Below are 20,567 nucleotides of genomic sequence, written 5' to 3'. Positions count from 1 at the left end.
TTAAATCCATTGGACATGGTTACAGACCCTATTCTACATGTTTGAATTCCATAGGATTTGTATTTTTTTGGGAGGGGGGATTTATTTTGAAGCTTTTATGCATCAGGTTTTGATACCTTAGACCAGGGGCGTCAAGCATAAGGCCCACGGGCCAAATGCGGCCCCTGGAAGCAATTTATCTGCCTCCTGTTATAATTGGGCTCACCCAGCCTATTAATTGAGTTCTCTCACTCTTGGAAATATGAACAAGATTTGTACATTTCCTCATCAGACATTTGCAGCTACTGAGTCTCTATGTGAGAACAAAGTGCTTATCTCTGGCCACCATCTGCATAATGATGTCACTTCCTACTTAATGGTGTCATTTCCAGCCCTCCTCAGGCATCATGAATGCAAACTTTGGCCCTCTTTATGAAACAAGTTTGCCTTAGACAAAGCTGTGTACAGTACCATTTCTTCTTCCTCAGTCATGTCCCAGCCATGGATCTCTTGCTTTGGAAACTGCCTGCATCTGCTGCGACTTGTGAAGTGCTGCCCAGGAATGCCAGATTAAAACATTTGGCCTGTCTCAGATATTGCTGGTTAAAGATGAACTGATGCAAATGTCTCTCTTCCAGCTAGTGCCTGAGTACTGAATAGTTGATGTTTGCCCTTCAATATCAAGTTGGCAGGCATCTCATTTCCTGCTGGGACACTGTAAACTGTAACTTCTCATGGAAGTTGTGGTCAAACGATTTCACCTGGCGCTCTGAGGTGGATCTGAGCCAACCTCTATTAGCCTTTAGCTTGCTTGGCGCTACTCTTACTGGTGCAACCCCCAGGAGGCTGTGTTCCAGATAAATCATCTTGGCTCATAACAAGCTAATAATTTTCTACCTCATTGGTTGCTGTGAGCCTTTTTTGCAAAGCTTTGCACTTTTTAAAAAAATCCACCTGTGGGTGAAACAAGATTCTTGTGTTCTGAGTCGAAAGATGCTAATGTAGTTTGGACTCATCCTGCTCTGGTCCTATGCAGCTGAAGGAAAAGCCAATATATCGTCAGTGCTGTACTCAAGCACTTGGGATTTTTTTCCCCTTCTCTCAGAAGCAACCAGGCTGATGTGTTTACACCTTAAACAGAATTGCCTGTTTTAACACTGCTGTGAATTCCTGGCCAGCACCTTGCTTCATCAGGGGGATTGAATGTGGTGAGCCAAGACTGCCCTCTGCTGTGTTTTGTTGTCACCCTTGCCTTGCACTCTCTTTTTGACTCTGGGTTGGCAGCTGGGATGCTAGCTGGTGATCCTCAAGTTTCTACTGCCATTCCTCCAAGGAACTCAGGGTGGTTTACATAATTCTTCCCCCTCCTTTTATCCTCACAACAACCTTGTAAGGTGGGTGAGGCTGAGAGGAAGCAACTGGCCCAAAGTCACCCAGGAAACTTCATGGTTGAGTGGGGATTTGAACTTGGATTTTCCAACTCCTGAACCACTGCGCCAACCTGGCTCTCAGGTGGTGTACACCATCTCAGCATGGTGTCGTGGTTCGGGAATTGGACAGACCTGGAAGATTCAGGAGGTTTCAGGCCACACAACCACAAAACATCCTGGGTGACCTTGGGCCAGTCACCATCTCTCTTGTCTACCTCACAGGGTTGTTGTGAAGACAAAAAGAGGGGAGGAGCTACGTGCACAGCCGTGAGCTCCTTGGAGGAATGAAGGACAGTATAAAAAATAAAAAATAAAGATACTTGAGATATGCAGCAAACACTGGGAAGAGAATCAGCGCAAGCAGGAGGGCTTTTTCAAGTGCACGAAAATCGCATGCTGGAGCTCTGCCCCCTGAACCTACTTTTTCATGTAACATTGAGGTCTTGCAGCCAGACAGCAGGTGCCTGGAGTTGCTTGTGTACCAACTGACACCATCTCGTGCACTACTGGATGAAAAACGCTGGGCTAGAGCATCAGAGGAGTAGAGGCTTGGAATATCACTAGCTGTGGAGGGAGGCAATATACGACCCACCACCTACCTTGGGTACCACAGGTCTTGGATCTGTCATTGAAAGGACATTGTACATAGTCAGGTGTGTGCTTTTTGCAGCAGGTTCTATTTTGACTTTGAAACTCTTTAAAGCCACTCTCATTGTTGTGTTTTGTTCCAATTTCTTTTTCCCTTTAGGGAATAAATCCATTTGCAGTTCAGAAAACCCCTCTGTGTTAAATGAGAATAGAACACTCTTGGTCTCAAGAAGATTGAGTTGGTATTTGTTCTCAGATATCCTCTGTTTTGGGGTCTTGTCTTAGCCACAGCTTCCTCATGAAAAAATAATCTAAAATGGCAGAATTGCTTTGCAATAATGCCGTGTCAGCAAAATGAGCCAAAGAGTGGGAGTTTGTCACTTTCCCAAAATAAAATGTGGCAGCGTGTTTTGTGAGAAGTGCATGCTGTTTTCCAGGGGTTGCCAAGGCCGTTCCAAATGTTGTCATAAGTCACATTCTAGTTTAACTGGCCAGTATATCAGTGCTGTTTTTTGTTTTTTTGTTTTGGCTAGAGCAGGTAGCAGCTTTTATTGGGCAAAAGAGATTCAGTCCAGTTTTTAGACGGGACTTTGGTACTGACATTGAAGAGCAATTTTAAAAGCAGCACTATCTACTGCATACAGAACTATAGCTAGTTGTATATGTGTGCTGGTATCTCCCTTTCTAACATTCTTATTAATTTCATCTCTTTGTCGTTGCATAGCCAAGTGAATCTTTTTCCGTATGCTTCGTGGTCTCGGGTCACTCTGCAGTGGTTCCCAAACTTACCTGGGTCACGATGCCCCCGCAGCCTCTTCTTCCAGGCACTGCCAGGTTTCACCATCTTGGATCTTGCAAAATCTCGTGAAGTCCAAGATGGCAATGCCCAAACATCATGAGATTTTGCAAGATCCAAGATGACAGAACTAGAATCTTGTGTGATCCAAGATGGCAGTGCCCGGGAAACAAGTAGGAGTGGCCACCAGGGACATCATGATGCACACTTGGGAACTCTTGCCCTCTGTGTCTTGCACAGATTCCCCTTTTGTCTACAGACTCCCCCCCCCCCAAGTAGGAAATAGGAAGTTGAAGGGTTACTTGAGAAGCATGGGACAGATTTGCAGGTGAATCCTTTGATTCTCATGTGAATGGGCCATTACAGATGACATTCTCCACTGTAAACCATTATTCTGGATGGAGTCTTTATAGCTCCTTGCATCATCACAGTATGTAGCACTTTTCAGTGAGGTTTCCACATTCAATGACGTGCAAGTTCTCAAAGTGGTGGTAGATCCAGTGATGTGCATGCAGTGCGAGTATATCCTACAGTACACATTTATTGCCTCTCATAGGCATCTGTGCCCGAAGCTACGCCTTGTGAGAATCTTTATGGTTCTCTCAGTGCCTTGCTCTCTTGCCGATTCAGTACGGTGCGCTAACTCTTAGCTTTAGTTTTTACATGTAGGTGTTTGTCTTTGACCCTTGCCTTCCCTTCCTGCAAGGGAAGTGATTGGGGCATCTCTCAGTATAAAAAAGACAAAATGCAACAATAGGCAAATGCAGTGGGCACTCCTTACCCACAGGCTCAGCACCCACAGACTTAATTATCTGCCAGTGCCAAGTCTGCACCTCAGAGGGCATCCCAGATGTGACTGGAAGCACTTCCAGTTCATGGACACAACTTATGGTAGCGCCCGGAAGGTATTCTGAGGTGGCCAGAGGCCAGGACAATATCCCGAGGGCCGGTGTGACATTCAGGTAGGTCAGGGGTGTCCAAACATTTTGGCAGGAGGGCCACATCATCTCTCTGACACTGTGTCGTGGACCAGGAAAAAAATGCTTTAATTTACGTTTAAAATTTGAATAAATTTACATAAATGAATTTATCAGAGATGCAACTTAATGAATGAAGGTCTTGCAGTAGCTCACGGCCTATAAAAGGCCTTGCACAAAGCAAGGCCAGCCTTTCCTTTGCTGCAGCAAGCAGTGGAGAAAGCCCTCATCCCACAGCTCAGGTGAGAGGTTGAACAGTCATCATCATGCTGAGAAAAGTTGCTTCGGGCCAGCATGGGCTCCAGCAAGTCTCCAGAGGGCCAGAGTCTCATGGGAAACTGGGAGCTCCCCAAGGGCCAGATTGGGAGCCCCCGAGGGCCGCAAGTGGTCCCCGGGTTGAGGTTTGGGCACCCCTGAGGTAGGTGATCATTGAATCACTGTGACCTTGGCCCCTAGCAGATTTAAGCATCAGCAGATTTCTGTATCCATGGGAGCTCTGGAACAGATCCAGCATGGACATTGAGGGCTCACTGTATTCTGTTTAGATTTAGGATTTTGTTTCTCTCCTGGTTCTGGAAGTGTAGGAGAGGCTGGTCTAGATGGTGCACTTGCCACAGTGATTAATATTTCCATGGCAATTGCCCGTCTCCTTTAGCACAATCCGTGGCATGAGTCGAGGGCCATGCATAGTGCATTTTTCTGCCTACTATCCACCTTGATGGGAAGCTTGCTACACCATGTCCCTGACTCATGTATTTTGTACGGAAAGAGATGACTAGAGGATGAGAATCTCTTCCTGTAACTGTGGATCCATGGCAAGAGTACAGAAAATCCCCAACTTTTACAGACTGTCAAGTTACAATTAGGTCTTGACTTCAGAACCTGCGTCATCAGGGCCTTGAAGCAGGCACAGCTGTGCAGACATCAGCAAAGCAAAGCCAGGGAAGCTGTTTGGAGCAGCCACACAGTTCCATGACTTTGAAAATAGCAACCCCTTGCTGTGGCCACAGGGAAAAGCAGTTCAGTAACATTGAAAATCTGGGGATTCCCAAGAGCATTTGAGTTGGAGGGTGAAGGAAGCAGTTAGCATGGCCGAGGCTGGTGGGGCACAGGGAGAGATGAGAGACTGAGAGGCTCAGGGGAGCATTAGTCCTGTAAGAGGAAAACATGGGGCCCTGAATGGAGGTGAGCAGGAGAAGGAGGGAAGGGAGGATTAAAATGGAGTTTGATATAGGCCTCCTACAACTGCCACCCGCTCTTTAAAAAGCAGACACAGAGGAAAATCTTGCACATCACCAGTGCAAATGTGCCCTAAAGCATATTTGCAACAATAATAATGATAATAATAATAACAGGTATTTATATACCACCTTTCTTGGTCTTTATTCAAGACTTTATTCAAGGCGGTTTACATAGGCAGGCTTATTTAAATCCCTTATTAAATAGGGATTTTTACAATTGAAAGAAGGTTCTTTCTTTCAAGAACCACTACGTTCAGGTGTTTCAATCCGATCTGGCTTCACATTCTGGCCTCCATCCTCCCACGCTCAGAGCAGATGGAATAGCTCGGCTTCAGCTTGTCAGCTGCTTCAAGGTCGCACGGTGCCGGTGGCCTCGAACTGGCGACCTTGTGGGTGTTATCTTCAGGCAGACGGAGGCTCTACCCTCTAGACCAGACCTCCTGCCCTCAGGAGGCAACTCAGGAATAGGCTGCGCTGGTGGGAAGGGGACTGAATCCACCCTGACAGCTGATGTCAGTAGAGAGTTCAGCACCAAGCGGTGCCAGGGAATTATGGAATGGAGGAAGGGAGGGGGTGTCTCTTGGCAGGGGAGGGCAAACCGGGGGTGCATCAGGCCCAGGAGAGTGGCAGGGTTGTTGCAGAAGCCCCCCCTATATCCAAACCCTCTTCCCAGGCCTGAAAGCCCTGTACAGGGACACAGCCAGGAGGCCCTTCAACTGTGGGCCAGTGCACGCAGTGAGTCAGATCTGTGGGTGCTGAAACCACAAATCAGGAGGGCCAACCTGTACTATTAAATTTTTAACGAACCAATCTGAAATTGCGTCCTGTGCAAAGCTAAGAGTGCCAGGCTACATGCAGCCTTCACTCTGAACACCGGGAAAGCTCAATTGCTTTGCTGTTTCCCCTGGAATGTTATGAGATACTTAGATTGCCAGGATGGTTGTATTTAAGTTTGGGTCTTACCACTAGTTCCAAGGATGTGCCGGGCAACCTGCAAGTACAGTAAATGGCTGATTTGTTGATTCCGTGTCTGCTCTTGGCTGTGTATGATTGAAAGTTTGCCGGGGCTGAAATTGCTGCCTCTGTTTGACAGCTTGCGTCACTGTAGGCATGTTGCGCAGTATCAAGTTAAGGACCAGAAAAGGAGAATACAGTGCGCCCTCCTTACCCGTGAGCTCGAGATAACAACCTGTGGCTGGAGGGTCTCGAGGACCACCCAGGTGTGAGCAGAAGAGGCTTCCAGTTGTGTCTGGACGGTGTTCTTAGGTGAAGGGGGGCTGCACTCACCCCCCCCCCCCCGGTAAGTAATTGTGGTGCCACATAGGCCCGTCATGGATTTCATTATCCACAGAATGCGGTATCCACAGGGGGTACTTGAATAGAACCCCGCAGGCACAGAGGGCCCATTGTAATCTTACTCATTCAGCATCCTTGTTGGCAAACTTCAGTCTCGAAAGACTCTGGTATCGCGCTCTGAATGGTGGTTCTGGAACAGCGTCTAGTGTGGCTGAAAAGGCCAATTCGGGAGTGACAATCCCTTCCACACCGGGAGCAAGTGCAGTCTGTCCCTGGCCTGTCTCCCTGGCTATGGGCCTTCCTTCTTTGCCTCTTAGCCTCAGACTGTTGGCCAAGTGTCTCTTCAAACTGGGAAAGGCCATGCTGCACAGCCTGCCTCCAAGCGGGCCGCTCAGAGGCCAGGGTTTCCCACCTGTTGAGGTCCACTCCTAAGGCCTTCAGATCCCTCTTGCAGATGTCCTTGTATCGCAGCTGTGGTCTACCTGTAGGGCGCTTTCCTTGCACGAGTTCTCCATAGAGGAGATCCTTTGGGATCCGGCCATCATCCATTCTCATAAATTTCACTGAAGTCAAATCACAGCCAGTTTTTCTTGTCCGGTATTCAGGTGATATTACCCTATTCCATTAACAAATGCACAGGCTTTATGAAGCTTTTTCAAGTCTGCTTTCTCTTTGTGCAGGTGTTTCCAGTCACTTGGTTTATGCATTGACGTGAGCATTGTTGGGCAATGTGCTGCAAATGTCCTTGGTCACAGTCCCAATGGGAGTGTGCCAATAATCCCCAGCACTGACACACTCTGTTGCTTCATATCCCAACAGATGGCAATTTTGCCTACAGAGAGTTTCTCCTCATGATTCAGGACGTTGGGTGTCCAGTATTCTAAATCATGGACAGGGAAACTCTCCCCAGATACAAAGTGTGCTTCTGTGCATGCTGTGCCGGGGAGCGCAGAAGCCCAAGCTGAGAGTACGTTGGCGCCATGGGGAGCAGAGCTTGTTGCCACGCCTCTTTCCAGGCTGTAATGCTGGCGTAGTGGCGTAATGTAACTTGCAACATGTCTGCCCAAGTCTGTGGTCTTCCAGTTCTTGCATTCCCAGAGTTCTTCAGAGGTGACTTGGCTGCTTCTAAAACTTTTCCAGCAGAATTTTTTTCCCAAAAGTTAACCAATTCTTGGTTGTTGCTTTCGGTAGGTCGTCTCATAAGGACGCAATCGTTGAGTTCAATAGAAACGTGTATCGGTGTGAAATAGGAATTTTTCCTAAGAGGACTTTTCAATAACTCGAAGCACAGATTCCTGCAAGCAGAACTTTTATTATGGCCAGGTGAAAGGAGCTCAAACCACAGTAGATGGTGTCACTTGAACATCAGGAGGCAACCTGTTCCACTACAGTATACATCCATGTACCTCCTCCAGTTTCTACATTCTGAAGTAGTGCTAGCTCTGAGTTCTAATCTCTGTTTTTACTTGCTTCAGTTCAGCCTGCCGTTTGACAAGGGAGAAGAAATAGAAGTTTCTTGTATTCTTTATGAAGACTTCCTAAATTAGAGCGGGCCCTCTTTATCTGTGGATTTGAGCATCTGAGGATGCCAGGCCAGAGGACCTCAGAAGACCTCCTGGACGCAACCGGAAGTCACTTCCAGTTCACGCCAGTGACTTCCGGACATGTCGAGAGGTGTTCTGATGCGCAAGGAGACCATACACAGCTCTCTGTGCCTCAGACCGCCTCCCGGACACGACTGGAAGTCTCCTGCGCAAACTGGAAGTGACTTCTGATTGCATCCAGAAGGAGCCCAGGAGGCCATGTGCAACCTCCAGAGGTCTGCACACAGCCCCCAGGTAAGTTATTGTGGTAGCTTGCTGGAGGCCCCCCCCTGCGAATTTAATTATCCATGGATTTCAGTATCCACAGGGAATCCTGGAACAGATCACCCACGGATACCAAGGGCCTACAGTATAAAGAAATAGCATTTGGTGTAAAAAGCAGCAAGAACATAAGAACAGCCCCACTGGATCAGGCCATAGGCCCATCTAGTCCAGCTTCCTGTATCTCACAGCGGCCCACCAAATGCCCCAGGGAGCACACCAGATAACAAGAGACCTCATCCTGGTGCCCTCCCCTACATCTGGCATTCTGACTTAACCCATTTCTAAAATCAGGAGGTTGCGCATACACATCATGGCTTGTACCCCATAATGGATTTTTCCTCCAGAAACTCGTCCAATCCCCTTTTAAAGGCGTCTAGGCTAGACGCCAGCACCACATCCTGTGGCAAGGAGTTCCACAGACCGACCACACGCTGAATAAAGAAATATTTTCTTTTGTCTGTCCTAACCCGCCCAACACTCAATTTTAGTGGATGTCCCCTGGTTCTGGTATTATGTGAGAGTGTAAAGAGCATCTCCCTATCCACTCTGTCCATTCCCTGCATAATTTTGTATGTCTCAATCATGTCGCCCCTCAAGCGTCTCTTTTCTAGGCTGAAGAGGCCCAAACGCCATAGCCTTTCCTCGTAAGGAAGGTGCCCCAGCCCCGTAATCATCTTAGTCGCTCTCTTTTGCACCTTTTCCATTTCCACTATGTCTTTTTTGAGATGCGGCGACCAGAACTGGACACACTACTCCAGGTGTGGCCTTACCATAGATTTGTACAACGGCATTATAATACTAGCCGTTTTGTTCTCAATACCCTTCCTAATGATCCCAAGCATAGAATTGGCCTTCTTCACTGCCGCCGCACATTGGGTCGACACTTTCATCGACCTGTCCACCACCACCCCAAGATCTCTCTCCTGATCTGTCACAGACAGCTCAGAACCCATCAGCCTATATCTAAAATTTTGATTTTTTGCCCCAGTGTGCATGACTTTACACTTACTGACATTGAAGCGCATCTGCCATTTTGCTGCCCATTCTGCCAGTCTGGAGAGATCCTTCTGGAGCTCCTCACAATCACTTCTGGTCTTTACCACTTGGAAAAGTTTGGTGTCGTCTGCAAACTTAGCCACTTCACTGCCCAACCCTGTCTCCAGGTCATTTATGAAGAGGTTGAAAAGCACCGGTCCCAGGACAGATCCTTGGGGCACACCACTTTTCACCTCTCTCCATTGTGAAAATTGCCCATTGACACCCACTCTCTGCTTCCTGGCCTCCAACCAGTTCTCAATCCACGAGAGGACCTGTCCTCTAATTCCTTGATTGTGGAGTTTTTTCAGTAGCCTTTGGTGAGGGACCGTGTCAAACGCCTTCTGAAAGTCCAGATATATAATGTCCAAGGGAACAACCTTTTACAGGTTTGCATCACTTGTGACTACAAAGCTGAATGTAGCGCATCATATTTGCTGCCACCCATGTCTCAGACTTTTTTGTTATAAGCTCAAGAGTGCCAAAAGCAGGGAAGTTGCCAACACCTGGAGGCCTGAACTCTGTTAGGATTAATATGCCAAATAATAATAATAATAAAAGATTCTGAGTATATTTTTAAATGCATTGCCCATCTTGGTTGATCGGTCAAATCACAAATTAACTTCTGGGCTCTTGTTAGGCTTTCTTGTGGTCCTATTTCGCCCTCTGCTGGGCGGTGGTGGATATTTCACACATTCACAATTCTTATTTTTCTCTCTTAGGTCGTACAGGACGGTACACTTTGATCGAAAAATGGAGAGATACGGAAAGGCACTTGGCTCCTCACGAAAACCCAATCATCTCCTTGAACAAATGGGGGCAATACGCAAGCGATGTTCAGTTGGTATTGCGCCGCACTGGGCCATCTCTCAGCGAGAGGCCAACCTCAGACAGCGTCGCTCGGATACCTGAAAGAACTTTGTACCGGCAGAGTTTGCCCCCTTTGGCCAAGCTAAGACCTCCGAATGACAAGTCAATAAAAAGGAGGGAACCAAAAAGGAAATCGTTGACTTTTACAGGCGGAGCGAAAGGTTTGATGGACATTTTTGGCAAAGGCAAAGAGTCCGAGTTTAAGCAGAAGGTTCTGAACTGCAAGACAACTGTGGATGAGTTGAAGAAACTGATCCACCTCCAGACTGAGAAGCTGCAGTCGATCGAGAAGCAGCTGGATTCAAGCGATGCAGAAATCAAGTACTGGGAGCAGAGGTTCAGTTACAGCCTGGAAGACGAAATTGTCAAGCTGGAGCAGAAGATCAAAAGGAATGAGGTGGAGATCGAGGAGGAGGAATTCTGGGAGAACGAGCTTCAGATCGAGCAAGAGAATGAGAAGCAGCTGAAGGAGCAGCTCCAGGAGATTCAGCAACGGATCTTGGACTGTGAGAGCCAGCTGAAGGAGTACGTTGCCCAAATCCACGGCATGGAGAGCGGCCTGGAGGCAGAGAAGCTGCACCGGGAAGTGCAGGAGTCGAAAGTGAACGAGGAAGAGGTCAAGAAGAAGATTGAAAAAGTGAAAGGGGAAATCGATCTGCAGGGACAGCAGAGCCTCCGGCTGGAAAACGGCATTAAAGCATTGGAAAGGTCATTAGGCCAAGCCACCAGGCGGCTGCAGGTGAGAACCTGGCCTTGCATAGGCCACCACAGCATCAGTATCTTTGAATAAGTCTAGTTGGAATGAGGTGGGAATGTGCCCAGCTTTCCATGTTCTCGCCATCCCCAGTAGCGCCATGGCGCTCCACATAGCAACAGGCGCCTGTCCCAAAGGCTTGGTCGAGATACTGATGCAGCAGAGGGTAATAATGCAATTACCCTCTGCCCCCCCCCCCAGAGGAAGGGGGTTGAAAGCAGGGATAGTGAGGGGTGGAGAAAGAGCATGTATATGTAACAGCACAATCCTCTGTGTTGACTCAGAAGTCTCATTGTGTTCAGTGGTAAGTGTGTTTGGCTACTGCAGCCTTACAGTCCAATCCTATCTTGGCCAGCCGTCATCGAGTGCCTCGTCCACTGGTGCTGGCTGCTGTAAAGCAGTCAGCACTAGTCGTGAAAGGCACCCCTGCAGCGTGCTGGTGGGAAGGCCGGAGCCTTCCTGTGTATGTTGCCTGCTCACCTGCTGGAGCAGGTAAGTGAGCAGGAGAGGTAGGGTGGAGGAGGGCGGAACAGGGGCGGGTAGGGGGCTAAACTGGGCAGGGAGGGGCCTTATTGAACTTGAGGTTTCTTCCAGCCAAGCAAGTCTTTTCATTCTTGTTCTGCAGTTGTCTGTCTTAACAGAGAGGGAAGCCTTTGTCCTGAGTACAAGGTAAAAACTGCAATATTTCTGGAAGTCTCCAGCTGTGGATGTATTTATGCGTCAACGTCAAGAGGAAATGGGGAGTTTTCAGGAAGGTGTTCGTAATTCTTTGAAGAACTTATAGCATAACTCAGAATAGACCTAAGAAGAGAAATGAGAATGCCGTTCTTCCTTTCCTTGTGACACATAATGTGCTCCTCCGTTTTCCAAATGAGCCACCAGCATCCTCGTCCAGTCTAGCCTCTCTCCGCTTGCTGGTTAGTGAAGGATGCCTTGATTGATGTAGGAACTGAGAGGCATTTTTTATGGAGCTTGCAGAATGAGAATGAAAAAACAATGGGGGGAAATGGCAGTTTGGAATCCTGGCTGTTCAAACTTCTGACACTCTTCAAATAGGTTCTCTTTTAGACAAACGCTTCTTAAAGAAAAGTGCAGTGGGCCATCCTTATCCACAGATTTGGCATCCATTTCATTCAGTGCAGATGCCAAGCCTCAAAAACCTCCCTGACATGACAGGAATTGTCTTCTGGATGTGTCTGGGAGATCCTTGAGGCCCTCCCCACAGATTTGTTTATCTACAGAAATTGGTATGTACGAGGGGGAGTCTGGGAACAGGCCCCCCGCAGATACCAAGCTCCCACAGTAACTTTGGGCACATATGAATAGACTTGTCTTATTCTTTTATCTTGGCAGGACAGAGAACAAGAGCTAGAGCAGCTGACAAAAGAGCTCCGGCAAGTCAACCTCCAGCAATTTATCCAGCAAACTGGGACCAAAGTCACTGTGCTGCCTGCAGAACCTACTGAAATGGAGGCCTCCCACCCAGAACTGGAGAGGGGTATGTAGCATATAGGCCAGGCCTTGCCTCTGTCTTCTTGAGATGCACAGCCATTCCCCACCCCCCACCTGCCCTGCCCTGCCCCTTGCAAGTGTCCAGACTTTTCAGTTGTTTCTGTCGTACCTGAAAAACCTCAAGGACTTTTTGAGTAGTTAAGAAACCCTGGAAAAGCTCAAGTTTCCGAATCACAACTCCCAAAGTGAGAACATAAGAACAGCCCCACTGGATCAGGCCACAGGCCCATCTAGTCCAACTTCCACAGCGGCCCACCAAATGCCCCAGGGAGCACACCAGATAACAAGAGACCTCATCCCGGTGCCCTCCCTTGCATCTGGCATTCTGAAATAGCCCATTTCTAAAATCAGGAGGTTGCACATACACATCATGTCTTGTAACCCGTAATGGATTTTTCCTCCAGAAACTTGTCCAATCCCTGTTTAAAGGCATCCAGGCCAGATGCCGTCACCACATCCTGTGGCAAGGAGTTCCACAGACCGACCACACGCTGAGTAAAGAAATATTTTCTTTTGTCTGTCCTAACCCACCCAACACTCAATTTTAGTGGATGTCCCCTGGTTCTGGTGTTACGTGAGAATGTAAAGAGCATCTCCCTATCCACTCTGTCCACCCCCTGCATAATTTCTTATGTCTCAATCATGTTCCCCCTGAGGCGCCTCTTTTCTAGGCTGAAGAGGCCCAAACGCCGTAGCCTTTCCTCATAAGGAAGGTGCCCCAGCCCAGTAATCATCTTAGTCGCTCTCTTTTGCACCTTTTCCATTTCCACTATGTCCTTTTTGAGATGTGTCGACCAGAACTGGACGCAATACTCCAGGTGTGGCCTTACCATAGATTTGTATAAGAAGGGGTGAGTAGTGGCAGGGAGGACCCGCTGGGCACAGAGGAGGCCTTGTGGAAGGTGTCTTGAGCTGAAAATGATGCCCCTGAACATGATTTGAGGCAGAAAACTACAGAGCCTGTGAGAGCCTGGATGGTGGAGTGGTTGTGGTGTTGGACTTAGACCTGGTGGATCCAGGTTCGAATCTCTGCTCAGCCACGAAGCTTCCTGGGTGACCTTAGGCCAGTCACTCTCTCTGCTTCACCTACCTCACAGGGTTGTGGTGAGGACAAAAGGAGGGAAGGAACCCTTGTACACAGCCCCTTGGAGGAAAGGTGGTAGAAAAAGAAGAAAAATAAAATTGGGGGGACCTTCTCAGGAATGCCACTTCCAGCTAAGAACAGGCCCTGCAAGGCTGCTTTTGTGTCTTGAGTCCTCGCCCTCTACAAAAAGAAGGGTTTTCCTGGCTTTGGAAAGAAGGACTGAGGGGGGAGAGAGTGAGTTGTTCCGTTTGGGAGCAAATGGTAATTCGAATTGTAAGGGATCTGGATCCAGCTTGAAAGGGAAGTAGGGTTTGCACTTCAGCCCTCCAACTTAAGTTCTCCCATCACCACTTCTAGCCCAAGATTGGCCATCCATTTAGAAATGTAGCTTGATAAAACCAACGAGATAGACTCAGAACTGTTAAGAGAAAAGAGCCTACAAAAGACTGTACACCACCTGAAATGCCTGAGCCAACCACTAGGCTTCAGTGCTTTCCTCAGGCCCCTGGACTTCAGTCTCATAATTCTTACATTACCATTGCGGCTTGATGACCACTTCCACTGATTAACCAGACCATTAAACTACTCCCTGCTGTACAGTCATGCAACCCTACAGAATCCTATATGGTGGACCTTCGGTATCTCAGGGGATCAGTTCTATGACACCCCCCCCCCCCATGGATACTGAAATCAGCAGATACTGAAATTCATGAGGGGCAGGGCGCAGGTGCCACTTCCCTGGCATAACTTCCCTGGCATAACTGGAAGTGACTTCTGTTTGCATACAGAGGCCTTGTGCTACATGGGCTCAGCATCCACAGATCCTCTGATCCATGGATGCCAAGCTCTTGGATTAGTGGAGCCCACTGTAATGTGCTTGAGGCAATAAAGCAGAAGCGGTGAAGATAAACCCAAGTATAACAAGCCTGTTCTCCTCCCACAGAAACCACCTTTCAGACGGGGTCCCTGAAGCGCCCTGGCTCGTCTCGGCAGCTGCCCAGCAACCTGCGAATCCTCCAGAATCCACTGTCATCTGGTTTTAATCCAGAGGGCATTTATGTATAACAGTATATACCTCTTCGGAGAGGACCTATGAAGGGTACCAAGGACAGTATGCACTTCTGTTCCCCTGCTTCTGTTCTCTCTGTGATGTGAGAGGGGAGAGGGAAAAAAATCTTCCTTTCAGAAAACCACCAAGTGTTTGGCGTGTGTGTGTGTGTGTGTGTGTGTGTGTTTTAAAATAGGATCCACCACAGACTTGGAATCCTGCCCCATACACAGATGATAAAGACCTGCAGGAGCACCAGTGGGCAGTGTTGCAATTGGTGCCGGTAACAGTGAAAACCACCTCCATTATTATTCTTGCCATTTCTGAAGCATTTAAAGAAGTATTATTCCTTAGCGGGCATAAATGGCGGACTGGAGTGCAAGAAGCTGTGTGCGCGCAACTGAGCTGGGGTTTAATTTATTTCATTGAAGCCGTGAATGTTTTTCCGTACATCTTTTTATCAAAGAGTTGAACTGGATGTAACCTGTCTCAGGGCTGCTATTGATCACAGCACCACGTGTTAAATTCTCCACCCTCTACTCACACTCGTAGAATCACTTAAGCTATGCCGTGATGGTCCCACGTTGTGAGTTTCTCCACTCCTCTTCCAAGTCCTTGGCTACTACTGGCAAAGGCAGGGAAAGGCTTAAGTCATTGTGTGGCACTGCCAGGCAAGTGCACAGGCACATTGGGGGGAGGATTCAGTGCATGTATGCTAGTGATTCCCAGTCTTTGGGGTTCTGCGATGTCCACGTGTGCTGCAGACATGGCACATGGCTCCCAGAAGTGACTGGTGATAATGACATCACCAGTTACTTCCAGGTTCAGAGACTGCATGAGATGTGAAAAACAGAGGTAAGAGGCTCAGGACACATAGGAGGGCCTTCCCCAGCATGTGAAAACTGTTGCACAGGACCTCAGCCTCCTACTGTCATTTGTAGTGTCCCATGTTGTTTTAATGCCAGCCAGCTGGTGTCCCACGAAGCACCAGGGAGTGCCTTGTGATACCCCAGGACTTCGGGGCACACAGTTTGGGAATCCCTTCACATATGCTATTTTCAATGGCAGCCCTGTGTTGGGTGTAACATACCATTTTACCCTAACACAGTCCCGTTTCCAGTCTGAAGTTTGTGTGGTGGGTGAGAATTTTGCACGTGCATGAGCGAAAGTGAGCACGAGCAGCTTGGTAGTTTGATCACTAGTTCACAGTGACAAAGCGGCGTCGAGAGGGAGCGATGCAGAGTCTTTAAAAGAATGAGATATTTTTATTTTGTTGCAGCTCACATGGTCATGAAGCCATTGCAGGATTCCTACAATGAATGGCTTATCCGGTCGTTAAAGGATCCGCAGGTCTTAAGCCTCATTTGATAAGGATACATTCAGTATTTGACTGAGGATCTTCTAGTTAGACAATATTTTATTACATGGAATTTATATTTGAGATATTTTGCCACAAATATACTTATTGAGGAACAAAGCACTATGAGATATCGTCAATCAAATGTCTTGCCAAAAGAGTTTGTCACTGGTTATGCGTTGTCCTGCATTATTATTATTGTTTTGTACCATTATGGCATTCTTGTGTTGTAGTCATCTTTGCTCTGCCACTAAAGAGACACTTCACTCTAATACCAGCCTGTGTGGCTTATGATTCACCAGGCTGGGCATAGCCCACTCAGTCCTCTTTAAAGGGTCTACCGGGGGCTTGGTAATTTTGTTGGATTTTTGCAAGGAACATAAAGACAGGAAGTCAGGGGGTTTAGCAAACCCTGTGGTGGTCTTCTGTACAAGTTTATAACAAAGGGAAAACGCCTCCTGGAGCCATAAGTATACAGAAACACAAACGAGTTCCAAGTAGCACTGGAGTAGCTAGCCTCTCTGGCACCTGGGGGCCATGACTCCCGATGTCAGCCCCACAGAAGTCCCTGACCTGGAAGTAATTGCAGTGATGTGATGACATCACTGCCAATTATTTCAGGGTTATGGCCAACTGCCTTTTTTTTTTTTTTTTTTGCCTTTTTTCCCTTGAAAAGAAGGGGGCAGCAAAAAAGTGGTTGCCCACTCAGAGCAGTGCACAACTGCTCTGAGTGCCTATGGGGGTGGCTTGACACCCCCTCAGGTGTGGTGCCCAGGGCGCTGTACCCCTGGCCCACCTTAGCTACACCACTGCCACATAGAATATATAATAAAAGATAAGAACTTATTAACACTGAATCAATAAAAATCTTTACTGTTACAGACAAGATGCTTTTTGTACATGAAAGAAGCTAATGCCATACGTGAATGTTTTAATAATATCAACAGACACAACTTAAATACAGATCGTACATTATCTAAGTTGTAGGTAAACTTTGGATGAAGAGGCAGAAAACTATTGAAAGCTTCGTATTGTTTCCGTTTTGTTGTACTGACAGCTGGATATATGACTGAGATATGCCTATAGCCTGTAAATGGACCCATATAGAATGCATCTTCGTATACTGAGGAAAGGGTAACTTCAGGGGTTATATGGTTCATGGTGTGAATTATCCAGCATGTATGCAGAAGGAAGTGTTTATCCCACAAAACAGATGTCCCACACATGCAATATGTTGTCTAAGCCACTGATGAAGACTGTGAGTCAAAACACACCTGATACAGGTTAATATTTAACTCCATCAGTAATCCATAGGGAACAGCCCATTTAGATAACATACAGTCTGTATATCTAGAATGAGCATTTTGTCTGTGAACGCGAAGGTCTTCATTGTTTGAATTCTTAATGGTTGCGGTTTCAAACTGGTTCTTGTTTGTTTTTCAGTCTTCCATACAGGCTGATGGGAGTGTGTCCTGCTTTGAGAGTTCAGAAATGATGCAGGCCTGGGTCTATTTAATGACTTGCTTACAGAACAATATTGAACCTTTTTTTTAAGTTCTGTAAAAGTATGCAAGAGTATTTCTGATCAGTGTTTTTATAATGCAAAAGGCTTGAAAGAAATTAACCTTTTAAAAAATAGAGCTCATTCATTTATAAAATACTTTTGATTGCCAAATGCAACCCAAAATAATACAGTAGGTCTAGAGAATGAGATTGCATGCCTAGCAGAAATACAAGCACATACAAATCATTCTCCATGGCAGGTTTTGTTTTGATAATTAGATCTCTGATGGTCTGGCTCACATGTCCAAACAGAACAGCAAGATCAGAAGTGATTTCCGTGTTCAGTAATCAAGATATTACAAGCTGTGTTTCAGACTCCAGCCCTTGCCTGTAAGGTGTAATTTTTCTGAGCAGCACCAGTCAATATGTGGAGGCTTTTTGAGGACAGGATTTAAAGTCTCCTCCTGCCAATAGCTTAATACTTGATTATTGAACTTGCGAATGGTCATTTAAGGCAAGGCTCGGTCCTTCTGTAACTACCCACAATACAGTTGATTAATGACCAGTGACCAATAAGTGATAATGGAATAATCTTCAGCTATCATGACCAGCGAGTTGGGTAAGCTCTTTCAGAACAGACTGCATGGATATATCCCATTCCGGAACGTAGATGTTGCCTTAAATTTAGGAAAATTGGTGAGCAGCCTGAAGTGGTCTGGGGCTGGTTGGGGGAGGGGAGAAGCTCTTGCGCATCAGAATTTGATTGCATTTAATATTTACCAATTCTGTGGGCCATAGGTAAAGCCGCTACCCTCTAAGTAATTTTGCAGGATTTAATTTTAGGCCAGAGTCTCCAAATGCTAGCATCTGTTGAGCACTTGTTTATTTACAAAGCAGAAAACATAGGGAGTATCTCGCTTCTTTCTAAAAAGAAAAACAAGTACATATGGAACCGTTGTTTGGATTAATGTTGTGTGCAAATAAAAATTAAAGCTCTTGTTAAAAGTGTAAGAACGTTCCCCATTGGTAGCTGGAATCTAAAGAATATATGCAAGATGTAGTTCGAATAGAATCTGCAAAATTCATGGAAGTCTGTCAGTTGTGTCCTCAGTATAACCAGTCAAAACTTTCTTAGTTACAACTGACTAAACATAAGAACAGCCCCACTGGATCAGGCCACAGGCCCATCTAGTCCAGCTTCCTGTATCTCACAGCAGCCCACCAAATGCCCCAGGGAGCACACCAGATAACAAGAGACCTCATCCTGGTGCCCTCCCTTGCACTGGCATTCTGACATAGCCCATTTCTAAAATCTGGAGGTTGCACATACACATCATGGCTTGTACCCCATAATGGATTTTTCCTCCAGAAACTTGTTCAATCCCTTTTAAAGGCATCCAGGCCAGATGCCGTCACCACATCCTGCGGCAAGGAGTTCCACAGACCAACCACACGCTGAGTAAAGAAATATTTTCTTTTGTCTCTTCTAACTCTTCCAACACTCAATTTTAGTGGGTGTCCCCTGGTTCTGGTGTTATGTGAGAGTGAAAGAGCATCTCCCTATCCACTCTGTCCATTCCCTGCATAATTTTGTATGTCTCAATCATGTCCCCCCTCAAGCGTCTCTTTTCTAGGCTGAAGAGGCCCAAATGCCTTAGCCTTTCCTCATAAGGAAGATGCCCCAGCCCAGTAATCAGTCGCTCTCCTTTGCACCTTTTCCATTTCCACTATGTCCTTTTTGAGATGTGGCGACCAGAACTGGACACAATACTCAGGTGTGGCCTTACGATCGATTTCTAAAATGGTATTATAATATTAGCCTTTTTGTTCTCAATACCTTTTCTAATGAACCCAAGCATAGAACTGGCCTTCTTTACTGCCGCCGCACATTGGGTCAACACTTTCATCGAACTGTCCACCACCACCCCAAGATCTCTCTCCTGATCTGTCACAGACGGATCAGAACCCATTAGCCTATATGTGAAGTTTTGATTTTTTGCCCCAATGTGCATGACTTTACACTTCCTTACATTGAAACATATCTGCCATTTTGCTGCCCATTCTGCCAGTTTGGAGAGATCCTTCTGGAGCTCCTCACAATCACGTCTGGTCTTCACCACTAGGAAAAGTTTGGTGTCATCTGCACTTTGCCACCTCATTGCTCAACCCTGTCTCCACGTCATTTATGAAGAGGTTGAAGAGCACCGGTCCCAGGACAAATCCTTGGGATTGAAAATTGCCCATTGACACCCACTCTCTGTTTGCTGGTCTTCAACCAGTTCTCAATCCAGGAGAGGACCTGCCCTCTAATTCCCTGACTGGAGTTTTTTCATTAGCCTTTGGTGAGGGACCGTGTTGAACTCGTTAAATGCTTTCTGTCCATCACTTCCCTGGTTCAGGCAGTTCGATATCTTGTCTTTTTATCACTTGCATGTATTTTAAGCACAGCAGCATCTTGCAAGAGGAGGTTGTTGTCTTCAACTTGTAACGTGAGAAGGTTTGGTTAAATGGTTTGTTGCTTTCAGCCACAACGTTGCACATGTGCACGGAGGTAGAAGGAATAATCTTCTCTCTCTCTCTCTCCCCAAACTCTCTTGAAGTACACAAATTCCCAATGTGCTTTACCTGTTGTGAATTGGGCCTTAATGATCCATGTAAATAGCAAAAACTGGATTCAGATTTATTTTCCATTATTGAATAGCTCTGTGCTGTATCTTTTTAAACTGTCAAAAGTGTTACTTTTATATTCTAGCTTTTTTTTTTTTTAAGACCATTGTTTTCATGCACATGTTATTCTCTTTGTTACAGTATTTTAATGTTTTGGATGAAGGCCATCAGCTGTATGGAGAGGACAAAACAAACCATTTGGTCAATTTATTTATTCAGTATTTTTGCTGCTTTACTTTTCTGAATTAAAAGTTTTCATTGCCAATACAGTAACTGGTTAAAAACCAAGTCTATCTCTCTCTTTGTGTGTGAATGAATATATTTTACAGGTAACAGAGAGGTTGCATGCTGGAATGTAAACACTGCAAAATACTGTATGTGTATATATGGTGATTTTCCTCTAAAGTCTAATTCAAAGTCAGGTTACTTTCTTCAGCAGGGCATCCTGAAGGATTTTGCCAGGTGGGTTATCTATTTTAAGGTTGCTCAGATAACCCCAGTCAAATGGCATGACTGTTGGCAGCTGCCACTTTCTTCAGCCTGTGGCAGTATGTTGTGTGTG

At 46.5% G+C, this 20,567-nt stretch overlaps 1 protein-coding gene across 4 annotated transcripts in view; it reads left to right on the top strand.

Moving 5' to 3' along the window:
• Positions 1-20,274, top strand: part of RASSF8 (Ras association domain family member 8) — an 89,142-nt gene extending 68,868 nt beyond the window's left edge. For all 4 annotated transcript variants that reach the window (XM_066634019.1, XM_066634021.1, XM_066634020.1 and 1 more), the window contains exons 3-5: positions 9,933-10,819; positions 12,188-12,332; positions 14,374-20,274. In XM_066634019.1, coding sequence (XP_066490116.1) covers positions 9,933-10,819; positions 12,188-12,332; positions 14,374-14,495 — 1,154 coding nt within the window. In that variant the 3' untranslated portion in view covers positions 14,496-20,274. The remainder of the gene's footprint in view (positions 1-9,932; positions 10,820-12,187; positions 12,333-14,373) is intronic.
• The last annotated feature ends 293 nt before the right edge of the window (positions 20,275-20,567 follow it).

This window comes from Tiliqua scincoides, chromosome 7 (genome assembly GCF_035046505.1).
Source record: "Tiliqua scincoides isolate rTilSci1 chromosome 7, rTilSci1.hap2, whole genome shotgun sequence".
Taxonomy (NCBI): Eukaryota; Metazoa; Chordata; class Lepidosauria; order Squamata; family Scincidae; genus Tiliqua; species Tiliqua scincoides.
This window is presented reverse-complemented; position numbering and strand designations above follow the sequence as displayed.